Source organism: Hyperolius riggenbachi, chromosome 2 (genome assembly GCF_040937935.1).
Source record: "Hyperolius riggenbachi isolate aHypRig1 chromosome 2, aHypRig1.pri, whole genome shotgun sequence".
Taxonomy (NCBI): Eukaryota; Metazoa; Chordata; class Amphibia; order Anura; family Hyperoliidae; genus Hyperolius; species Hyperolius riggenbachi.
Genome location: NC_090647.1, coordinates 231,954,104 through 231,966,651, shown reverse-complemented (window position 1 = coordinate 231,966,651; position 12,548 = coordinate 231,954,104). Strand labels below are relative to the sequence as shown.

General features: G+C 41.9%; 1 protein-coding gene across 2 annotated transcripts in view; it reads right to left on the bottom strand.

Annotated features, from left to right (window-relative positions):
- Nucleotides 1-8,027: 8,027 nt before the first annotated feature.
- Nucleotides 8,028-12,548, bottom strand: part of SH3RF3 (SH3 domain containing ring finger 3) — a 565,916-nt gene continuing 561,395 nt past the window's right edge. For both annotated transcript variants that reach the window (XM_068268306.1, XM_068268307.1), the window contains one exon: nucleotides 8,028-8,837. In XM_068268306.1, the coding sequence (XP_068124407.1) occupies nucleotides 8,669-8,837 (169 nt within the window). In that variant the 3' untranslated portion in view covers nucleotides 8,028-8,668. The remainder of the gene's footprint in view (nucleotides 8,838-12,548) is intronic.

Sequence of the window (12,548 nt, the reverse complement as noted above, 5' to 3'; positions counted from 1 at the left end):
TCTTCATTTCTTGTACATGTCTAAAACATTATGAGCATTAAAATAAGCAAAATAAAAAATAAAAAAAATAAGACACTTACCTCAGTACAGAGAGGCCTCTGGATAGTGCAGAGACTTCCCCATACTCCTTGACCCCACCAATCTGGGGTCCACTGGACATATTTGACAAGACCTTGTCAAATATGATCTAATGTACAAGTATGTGGGTAGACTCATACACAGCTTTTTAGCTCTGTGCATGAATGGCTTTGTGCTACTGCACTGGCACGGGCAGTACTGATGCTTGTGCACCACAGGCATGCTCAAACATGGACGGGAGCATGGATGAGAAGAAGAAAAGGGTTCTGGTAAAAAGAGCAGTGGGGTCGAGGAGGCCATGGGACTGAGGTAAGTATCTAACTTTAGGGCAATATTTGCTCATCGGTTTATGTTAATGTCTCACTATATTACAGTGGGCAGAGCCACGCAAATAATTCCTTTTTACTGCTGTGGTTAACTAAGGCACACAGTAGTGCTGGTGCATGGTTCAGATACATACTTAAAGTGAAGTAGATACTTTGCTATATAGTGAGAAGGCTCTGGATACTGTACGTCCTCTTTCCATTTCATTGTTCCAGTGCTGTCCCCCATTAAAATTATTCAAACTGCTAGGTCAAATATGTCTTTGGCACTCCTCAGGCAGCCTTCAGAAGTACTTGCATCCCCATGTACTTCTAAAAATGAGCACATTCATACTGCGCACACGTGAGTCCGGGGTCGCGCATGTACAGTATGGATATGCCCATCTTTGGAAGCACTCAGGGTCACAAGTACTTCTGAAGGCTGCCCAAGCAGTACCAAAGACATGGCTGACCTCATCATAACTTCAATGAAGGACAGCACTCGAAATGACGGGATGGACCGGGAAGGCTTTATGGTATCCAGAGCCTACCCTCTACATAGGCATGGGTCAAACCTGAAGTAAGTTTCCTTATTTTGGTTTGCTTTAAACATACTGAGCCAGGGACTCCATGCTGCAGACCCTGTTTAGCTATCACTGGTGCTACATATGGTGGTACATGGATTTATAGCATGGAAGCAGCAAAGTAAAATGACCAGCTAAGTTATGGAGAAACACAGCAAAGTTTTTGTACTGTAAACAAATGATTTGCATGGCTCCAACAATTCTAAAGTGAGGCATTAATATTTAGTATTTTGGATGTGTGCTGTAGATACATGAAAATGCCTTCTGCTTTTTAGAAAGTAGTGCTGTACTTTACTGCAGTTCTTAATTTTGCCACCAAATGATTATTCCTGATGATAGCCTACTGTCAGTACAGTTGTCCCGGACATTAATCCCCTTCTTGAGCAGTCCACCAGCTTCACTGCTAATGTTTCAAGGAACATCTGTCAACAGGAGACTAGATGTTGGCTGACAGTAGAGATAATTAACAAAAAGCTACTTTTTGTTGTTGCAGTTTTCACACAGCTTGAGATTGGGCCAATGCACACTGGCAGCAACTGCATCTGAGTGGTCTAATTTCAATCTGCATACAAATGGCAATTGCATAAAATCAGAAACATTTGCAGTTGATTGATTATCTCTACTTGGCACAGAGGCAATCAAGCATGTGTATACAGTGATCTTTAACAAAATGTCACCCAAAACGTTGCTTCAAGCAACAAAAATACAGCTTAACCCATCAGCAAAAGCTCGATATACAGAGGCACCAGAGTAGAGTAAAATGTTTTAAAAAACGTTTAAAAGCGGAGGGGGATGTTAGGGTTGACTTACCTCCCTCTTACAAAAAAGAAAACTCACTTGAGTCTCGATAAAACAAAAATGGGAGCACAACTCAGTGGGTCAAGCAGTAGGTTTGAGCGCCTCTAACCCCATGAGTTGTGCTCCCATTTTTGTCTGAGGAAACGGGGTCACGCTCGTGAAACACGTTGCATTTGTGGAGTTGAATAAATTATTTATAAATTCTGTTTTATCGAGACCCAAGTGAGTTTTCTTTTTTGTAAGAGGGAGGTAAGTCCACCCTAACCTCCCCCTCTGTCTTTAAACGGTTTTTAAAACTTTTTACTCTACTCTGGCGCCTCTGTATACTAAGCATTTGCTGATCTTCTAGTCCACCCTGGGTGGAGGGGTGCATCCCCATCTACAATCTACAGAGAGCGACTTCTTGGGGTCAGGTCCTAATGCTCCCCACCTGCATTTAAAGTGGTTGCCTATGGGTAACCCGTGTTTGTGAGTATATACACATAAAATTGTATTGAACTCTTCATTTTACCTGACAATACTGCACCATATTGGGCTCTCGATTCACTTCTTGTTTTTAAGCACAGCTTAACTCATGAAGACTGTAGACTTCTCCCAGGGTATTAAAAACATTAAGGGGAAAAAAAAACTACAAACTACCTGCTTTACTGTGACTCTAGAAGTAGGTTTTACATTGGGTACCTTTTTACTAGCTAACTAATTGAGGAACTAGTCTGCTTAGTGTACTTGGCTGAATTACCCACAAGCACTTTTTGCTCTTTTTTTACACTGACTCAGGAACTTTCCATTAGGCTACGCCCACAATGACACGTTGCCTGTAAAAGTAGGGTTGCAATGAAGGGGAGCAGTTGCATCCAGCGGGATACATGTGATGAGACACATACAGTGAAGTATACAGTATATGTATCACTGCAACTATTACTATGTGCGTTATGTGGTACTGCACTGCATGCATTTGGTCACTCTAATGCGTCAATGGTGAACGAACCATTACAATATAATGGCAATGTGATTGTATCATTCGGTGCAGCACACAGCAACGTGTCACTGTGGACCTAGCTTTACTTTTTTGTGCTAACTATAGCTTTAACTAAAATAAGTTAAGGTAAATTATATAGTTTTATAAGCCTAAGATAAAATAATATGTTTAAAGTGTAAATCTCCCTAAAAGGTAATGTTGTTATACTGATCACTGGTGTCCAACATTATAAGACACCTGCAGTGAGAGGGATATAGAGGCTGCCATATTTATTTACTTTTAAACAATGCATATTGCCGGATTTTTTTTTATTCACCTCGAAGGTTTTTTTTTTTTAAATAATGAAAATATATTTCATTTTTCTATGGGGAGGTGTATAATAGGGTATCTGGATGTGGTTTTAGATTTTGGCCACAAGATGGAGATACAGAGTTAGTGTGTTCTAAAAACAGAAACAGAACCAAGTGTTTGTATTTGATCATATTTGTGTAAATACAGGAACGTAGATACTCGTGCTGGGGGAGGTGAAAAGGTTAAATCATGTATATTGCCTGGCTACCCTGTGGAACCTCTTCTTCCAATACATTAAGCCACAGACCCTGAACAAGCATGTACATCAGATGTTTCTGACTGGATTAGCCTTATGTTTGCTTCCAGGGCCGGATTTGTACTCGTCATCGCCCTAGGCCCAGTGTCACCAACCGCCCCCTCCACCCCGGCACACACAAAATTCTCAGAGAAGCATTTGGCATCGGTTTACGTCATTCTGCAAACTTGTCACGTTTTGCCCCGTGTATGGCCGACAAAATCATGTGATTGAGTGTGGCTCTGCGTGAAGTAAAAGTCGGTACCAACATTTGAAAAAGCGCTGTCCATTCACTTGAAAAGACAGTGCTTGAGTGAGGATTGCCACAACCGTCATTTATTGCTGGTTCAGGGGCCTTGTGAATTGGTTACCCTGAAGCAAATAAAAATAAGATACTTACCTTACTAGTGGAAAGTCTCTGGATAGCCCAGAGGTTTCCCAGGACTTCTTGCAGCCCATCATTACAGCACAGGGTGCCTTGGTTTTTTAAGAGTGTGAGCGCTGTAATGGACGAGCATGTCCAAACTAGGCAGGCATGAGTAAAATCTAAGCATGCCCTGTAGAACAAAGACACTCATCCATTAGGGAAAAAGCGATGCACAAGCACCTTCATTGTACTGGGCATACACAGTCCTTACTCACACGTGACCAGTATGGACACGCTCGTCCATGGCAGCGCTCACAACTGAAGAAACGTATTCGAACAGAAATTGACTCATCGCAGTAACGGTGGGGTGTAAGTACGGGAAACCTTTCAACTATCCAGAGGTGTCCTACTACTGAGGTAAGTATCTGTATATACTGTAAATGTATTTGCTACAGGATTTCTATAAAATAATTGCTAAGTGGGTGGAACCCAGCCCTCTGTAGTATCTGAGGTCCATCTGTGCCTTTCTGGTCCCCTCTACTGTGCTGCTGTCGGTCCAACTAAAGTCTGCAACTGGCTAAGTTGCAGACTTCTGCGCATCCGCTGTCCATGTCACGTTGGCCGTGAGTGTTCTGCGCATGCACAGTGGCAAGTTTTCTGAGCTGTGCATATGCAGAACGCTACTGACAACTGAAGCGTGATTGAGGGTGACAGCGGCACAATAGAGGGGTCTGGGAGGTAAGTGAGGAACCTCAGATACTACAGGGAGCCGGAAGAAGCCTCAGGTGAGTAACGCTCAACTTTTACCCACTTAAACTGATTCTAAAGTAAAAAAAAAATGATTTGAACTTACCTGGGGCTTCTTGCAGCCACCTGGAGTCATCCTGACAGCCCACGATGTCCTGATTCCCTCCAGCCAGCAGTAGCGACCTGCGCAAAGCTCGTCAGTCACCAGCTACTGTGCATGTGCGACCCCAAGCCGTGCACATCCTGATTACGATCCTGTGGCCAGGAGCTTTCTAATCCTGCGCAGTACACGAAAATTGCTACTGCGCATGTGCAGTGCGCTCATGGTAGTGGGAGTGCGATCAGAGTGCGCATGGCCCAGGGCCGCGCATGTGCAGTAGCTGGCGACTGGCCAGCTTTGCAGGTGTGGCTGGAGGAAATCAGGAGGACTCCGTGGGGGTTGCAAGAAGCCCCAGCTAAATTCAAATCATTTTTTTTTCTTTACTTTAGAATCACTTTAAGGTTTACTGGGGGTGGGGGGAGCGGGCAGAGTGTGTGTGTGGAGGGGGAGAGAGAGAGAGAAAGAGAGAGAGAAAGAGAGAGTGTGTGTGTACACAGTGTGCGTGTTTTTAGATATAAGCAACACACATTTAATACAGCAACAGCACAGGTATGGACAAGTTGCCTTACCAAAGGCTGAACTTGTGTCCCTTCTCTGTCCTCCACAGTCCACATGCTGGATCAGCAGCAGCTGCAGCACACACATTTCTTCTTTTACAGTCCCCACCAGTTCCAAGGTGCATTGCAGAGCGTTCCCCGCCTCTCCATTCCCTTGATAGGCTGAAACCTTTCAGGAGGGCAGAGCTGGACATGTCAGGTGTCCATGACAGCGAGCTAGGCTGTATGAGAGAGTGGCCGTTCCCAGCAGCTGACAGGCATTTTGCAGCTGCTAATTGCCTCTGCCTGATTCCGAACTGCACACTCGCCTAGCCGCCCGCAGCACAGCACACATGCTGCAGTGTGCAGATCAAAGCGGGCTGCTAAGGACCAAACAGGGTGAGGTAACTGTAACTTCAGCCTCAGTGTAAGGTCAGGAATGGAGTGGACACAGCTCCTCAGCTGTGTGCCGCCCTTTACTTTACAATGTTGCAAAATCTGTCGCCCTAGTCCTGTGTGTCCTGTGTCCTGTGCCTTTCCAGAAATCCGGCCATGTTTGCTTCAGGTGTGTGATTCAGACACTACTGCTGCCACTGAGATTAGCAGGATTGACAGGCAACTAGTATTGTTAAAAGGAAATAAATATGGCAGCCTCCATATACCTCTCACTTCAGGTGTCCTTTAAGATGATTAATACTAAACTAAAATTAATAGTTCTCTCTGACGGAAACCAAGTAGATTTACTAACATTTTCATAATTAAAAATTGGAACTTCAGTGAATTTTGATGATACAATAACATTTTTCTTTTCAAACTGTAATATGAACTAGTAAAGGAGTTCTTTGGTTTTCCTACCCATTCACTAAAATGCTAATCCAATCACTGGAAACAAATACATTGCTGGAGCGCAGGTTCAACCACCATTCCTTGGTAACCTCCTCAAGCTATTTAGTTGCTTTTCCTATCCAATGACAGTTCTAACATTGGCCAAGGACAATACATGAAATTCCCTAGCCTGTCATGTCAAAGCAGTTATAACATACACATTTTTACATGCTGTTACTAAGATGTCATTGTAAAAGGCAAAGCTTGCCTTCTCTGTCATTATGCCCCATCAGTCACATGAGGTAAATATTTCATTATGTGTCATAGGGCCAATAAGGCAGTCTTACAAATTTTGGCCAATACTAGAACTGTCACTGCCCAGGATATATATTTTGGCAATCAAAGAGAGTGGCACTGGCTCTGCTCCTAGTTATCATGAATGCATGTAGTGATCTATTCATTGGGCGTATTCCTTACTGACAAGATAGCAAATCCACTACGATTCCAGATTGCACTCAGTCATTAGCAAACATGATCACCCAGCATTATTAAATTTAAAAACTCTCACTGAACTGTGAGCTTTGAAGTCTAGTCTTGGTTCTCCTAATCTGCATTGCTTTGAACTTAAATATAGTGAGGTTACGTCACTCAACGGTGACAGGTTTGTAGGTCTTTATCTTATGGCCCATACTCATGGGCTACAATTGTCGCTGCAACACGCGGCGCGCGTGTGTTGCGGCGACAGGTCGCCTGTGAGTGTGAGGCGTAACACGGGCGCGCACCCCGAACTGTTGCACGTCGCTGCTGTCTCCAGGCGATTGGCGCGGTCAATCAGCTGGCAACAGTTGCCGCCGCAACTCTGCCGCAACTGTCGCTAATCCGCGTGGGTATGCGGACTAGCGACAGCAACCAGCAGGGAATACCTTCAGCTTCCGGCGGGAGGAGAAACAACAGCGACAGCTTCCGCCGCATCAGTTGCCAGGTCCCTCTGCCGTGTGTATGCGGAGGGACTTGGCGACGAGCTGTCGCCGGCCTGTCGCGCACACGCTCCCGTGTGCTAGCGACAGGCCACAAATGTAGCCCGTGAGTATGGGCCATAAGGCTCTCAATATATGGCCGAATATTTGCATCACTTGCAAAAGCTAGGCCTTATGGGGCTTTCACCCCATAAGCACTTCTGAGTGTCAGAAGTGGCTGTTATTGCTCACAGTGATTTTACATCATTCAGCAGGTGTACCCTTCTCAACATAAATAGAGAAGCAGTCCTTTTACTACATGTGCACTGCATCTATACATAAAAGTCAAGGTGGGTCCCAAAAGATCAAAATGGAGCACAGGCAAAGTACTAACTTTCTGTGAAGCAATATCTGTCCATGGGAAGCCAACCTTAACTAATCTCATACCTCCCAATTAACGCTCTGACATCTGCCAGGCTTCTAGCAATTATTGCACTACCATGTCCTTAGGGGCTTTCCATTTTTGCTGGTCATTTGTGTACGCTAGCATGGAGTTGAAATTGACCGTGAATAAATACTTAGATAGTCAGACATTCAGTTTTAGTAACACCACTTTAGAATCCATACTATCAAATGACAAGGACAAAAACTGCCACACAACTGGACAATCTGTACATACATATTTTTCCATATAGGGACTTGCAGTGTTCTTTTTACTAGTACACTTTCAATATCATATATATAATAATAAAACGTATCCCCGATAACTATCTTTGTAAACAAATTATATTTAGATAAATATATGAATCTGAAATATGGAAGATTTTATTCAGATCACAAATGTACAACGAACACAAATGTTTCAGTTTTGGGATCTTTTTTTTTGTAGCTTGGTTGTAAAAACTGATAAAAATGTGAATAGTTACACAATAACGTCGGGCTTTCTGAAACCCCACTATTGTGCTTGATTTTTATTCATAATGAACGTTGGATATTTTTTCTGTATATTTAATGGCCTTTTTTTTTTACATATGTAAACATTTCCAAGGAATACAATTGCTGACCGAGAGGCAAGTTCAAAATGTAACACAATCATTTCAAAGTTGCCATAAATGTTCAAAAAGGAACATTTTAAAGCAAAATGTAAACATACATTATAACAATCTCATACAAAATCATCACTATAGTGATAAAATGAAAGACCAGTATTAAATGGTTTGTTAAAATATTAACATGTCAAACCTGTGCCCTGCATTGTGCATATATTCCTACCATGGCATATCTGTGAAGGAAACCAGATGTTGGTCGCATCATCTTATTCACTACATCAGCAGGATGTCTAGAATGTGATGTCTATGCTGCTCATTCCCTCTTGCATAGGCAAGTAACAAGAACACTGCAGTGTATACAAATAACTTAGCATATACAATAAGAAAAGCTTAACTTCAAAGGAATATCATTATAATCTATACATCACAATGAACAAACATGATTCAAATGTGCATTTTCTTAAATTGTGGTTCCAGGAGGAAGGCACTATTCCGACATGTCAATAAATGTTCAGGTTGACTGTTTCTCAAGGTAGGACATCAAACTCAACTCTTATCTTAGGCTGAAGGTCCAAGGGTATCTTTGGAAGTCAAAATGGCCACTAATAATGATTGAGCATCCTGATGTTTTGATGTCTTGTGCTTTTTACATTGTGCCATGGACATCCTTATCCACAATTTATTTGCCACATAATTAAATAATCAATCGGTACAATACTGGATGTTCTTCAGTATAAAATGAAAAATAAAAAATGTAATCTTTAGAAACTTTCTACAAAGCTTCCAGGGAAAAGCCCTGTCCTTCCATTCCTCTGCAATGTGCCTTTATACCAACCATCTTCTCGCTTCTTGTGAACAAAGACAATGTCTCCTTCTTTCAGCTCAATCTCTGCTTCACTCTGAGGTGGATATGGCACAACCACCCGGTATCTGAAACATACAACAACCAAGTGAGTTACAATTTTAGCTATTTCTGTAAATGCATTATGTTGAGCTTAAACAAAATGTACACTGTGTCTGTAATACTCTGTCAAAAAAAACCCCTTTTTTAAAAATAGTTTGTGTCACAGAGGATTTGCTTGATCTTTCTGGTAACAACACAGGATGCACAAGAAAATATAAAAGGTACAGAGAGCAATAAATACTGATAAATACTAACCCTCACATGCAAATTGAAAAAAACTGCTTTAAAGAAGGATAGAAAGTAGTTCAGGTGCCTTAAAAATAAAATTTCTATGGTAATAACGTTTAAAAACCTAAATGTAAAGCTATTTTAAAGCTCTACTAGAATCAGTGGTTGCCAGTGACAGTAACTCACCTGCATGCCCGTAAATCATTACTCTTTTAAAACCCGCCCCCTACTCAGCAAAATCACCTTTGCCTTTTTTCCAAAGTGTACCAAAGCTCTGTGACCACCCCCACCAGTTTTGCTGTGGCAGCTGACCTGGCGGGGAAGGAAATGGGGGGGGGGGGGTGTCACAGCAGAGGTTTACATTAAAGTGTACCCCAGGCAGATTTTGCTGTGACAAATGGGACACAGGGGCATATACCCTGCTTTATCTAAAAAGGGCAATGCAGTAAAGCTGCTAGTAGAATATCTGTAAAATTACTGATATTCTACTATAGGACAATGCGTAATACGATATTGCTTATTTTTGCTGATATTCTAATACCACTAAACCTATTCTCCCTTGCACCCTCCCTCTATTGATGCTTAATTGACCCATACCGCCACAATGTCTGCCAATATCAGCATCACCTTCACCGCAAAACTCACCCTTTGATGATATCTGTGTCACCTAATTATGATATTTATTTTGCGCCACCAGTGCCCAAATTACCCAATGAATACCAAAATAGCCACAATTAACATTGCAATGTATGCAACGCCCATTTTATGTCCAAATTACCTGCTTCAGTTTAAGCACCAGCACTGCTAGTTGGGACTTAGGTCTCACTTTTCAGTAGATGCATTGCCTTGGAATTATTCCTAATGGACAGCTGACAAAGCAGACACCTCAGTCAAGTAAAGTGTGGAGGGAAATATGTAGTTGCTTATCCACTGGTGATATAAAAGTGTATTACTGTAGACAGCGTCAGCTTCTCTTTTTTTCCTCAGGTTTCTGGATAAGCAGTACTAGTTCTCAGCCAGGTGTGTCAATTGGATTGATGGGACTGGTACTTCCCTACCTCAGTTGTACTGGATACAGGGTCAGGCAGGGCTGGTGCTAAACATGGAGTTTTTATTTAGGATTGTATAACGATGTTGCCACCCCTGAGTGGACATTACATCTTTATATCCTTCTCTAACATTGTTGCATAAATACATTTTCTATCTGAGATTAATGTATTATGGAGCAGAGTGTAACAACTATGACTATCTTCTTTATGATTTGACAGTTAATAACATTTATTCAGGCAAGCAAACTTGCAAAAGCCCTGTACACATAGGGGGACCTTCAGGGGGATCTCTATTGCTCGAGGGATTGTGTACTAATCCCTGCTGGCAGACAGCATTGGCGATGCTGTACAGATGCTTCATCAGCCTCATGGCTAGTGAAATGTCTATTGCTATGCGGGGGTATGAGTGGCTTGAGACTGAGCGTATTCCCGCAGGGGGAGGAGTGTTGAGAGCAATGCAATCATGTGGTGCTCAGGTGTTGGGAACCACTAAAGATTGGCATGCCAGATATGTTTATGATAGATCACTTTACATTTAAACAGAGGGCGCAGGCAATAATAATGATTAATGATTTGTGTAATGCTGCAGTTTTCCACACCATTTTACAAAGTTCATTGAACAATTCATTTCTGAGAGTCGCTCAGAAAGGCTCACAATGTAATGCCCCTACCATGGTCATAGATTAGTTACTATCACACTCTACAGGTAGGGATGCTCATTCGGCTTTCACGGAATTGAAATTTCCGAATTTCCGATCGGAACTCGGAAAACGGAACTCAAAAATCGGATTTCTGTAGAAATACTGCATTACTGCAATTCGATAATTTCAGCCCAGTCACAGAACTCGGAAGCACTGGACCAATCAGAAAATGCAGAAACAACTCAGAAAAGTTTGGCCGAATGAAAAAAAAAATGACAAAAAAACACCACACTACTCGGAAATCGGAATCCGATCGGAAATCGGATTTCTGTACAAATACTTGATTACCACAACTCGGTAATTGTAATCCAATCACAGAACTCGGAAACAATGGACCAATCAGAGCTCGAAAATAAATCGGGAACCGCTCGGAAACCCGCTAAATTGGTAATCGACATTGGCGGAAATCGGAATTTCTGCAGAATCGGAAATCGACATTTCCGATCATCCCTATAAAATGACGGGTAGTTTAGAGAGGAAAATCAAGCATCTATTTTTGAGTTGTGGAAGGAAATCAGAATGCCTAGAGGGGACTAATCTAAAATATACAAACTCCATGCATTCCTGGCAGTGAACTCTAGTGCTGCAAGGCAAGAATGCTAGCCATAATTATCTTTTCATTCTGAAAGAAGTCTCCACTGATTGTACTGAACAAAGGGTAGATAATTTTAGCTTTTTTATAATTAGTTTTCACTTTACTCTGTGAACAACAGAAAAGGAACAATGCAGATTTCTGCCTATTATTGTTTTCTTCTCTGGCATTCATTCATCAACAACAGAAGACTTGAAGTGTTATTTATTTGAAGCTTTGTCTACTACCTAAAGCCGTGCTACTGAATTTAAAAAACCGCTCAGTGTTTGGCACCTCCATAGTTAACATTCTCCTAATAGTTAATTATGGTTCCAATTTGCATCATTGCGTTTTCATAACAGAAAACAGTTGGATTATGGGACAGTAAAGAGCGCTGACTGGAACAGAGCAGTGGAGTATGTAAGTAACTGTTTTGTGCTATTTCTGTAATGTTCTCTATGGGTTGTGGTCGCTGAATATGCTCATACAGTTTATGTCATGGCTACCTATAAAGGCTGTTCACAAGGCCATCATTTTTCTTTCTTTACTATTGTGTCAAGTTATGACCTGGAATAAGAAATGGCCTTCCAGGCAACATGGAATATTCTGCAGGCTCCAGGCATGAATGGAGGTCAGAAGGAATAGCTAGTTATGGGCTAACAGCTACTACGTTCTAGAAAAACAGCCTATTTATTCTGCAAGCTTAATGATTGCTGGGCAATGAAGGTTAACAATGGCATTTGATCACAAGCTTGGGTGAACTGTTCTCACACTTGGGAAATGAGAGCTCACACTCAGTACGTTTTCCAGTGTCCACCATCGATATCAGAAAGAATACTCAGGGTAACAGGATGTATTCATGAATCTTAGTAGCTCTAAATATGCATTTATATCCTTGACCTGCAGCCATGAAAATACGAAGCTTTATATTTACCATTGGAGTTTTTGAAATTTCTGATTAAAATTGTCTTGAACTTGATTGGACATTTTAAAGAGGAACCATAATGACGTATAACAGTTCTTAATAAATTATTCAGGATACACATTTTTATCTTAATGATCCTGGTTTCAGTGACAGGCTCTATCTTATTGAGGGTGGATGAGGAGGGGTAGTGGGGTCAAATACGTACCTTTCCTGACATCTTTGGGTCTCAGGTGATGCTACCCCCCCCCCCCCCCTCCACAGTA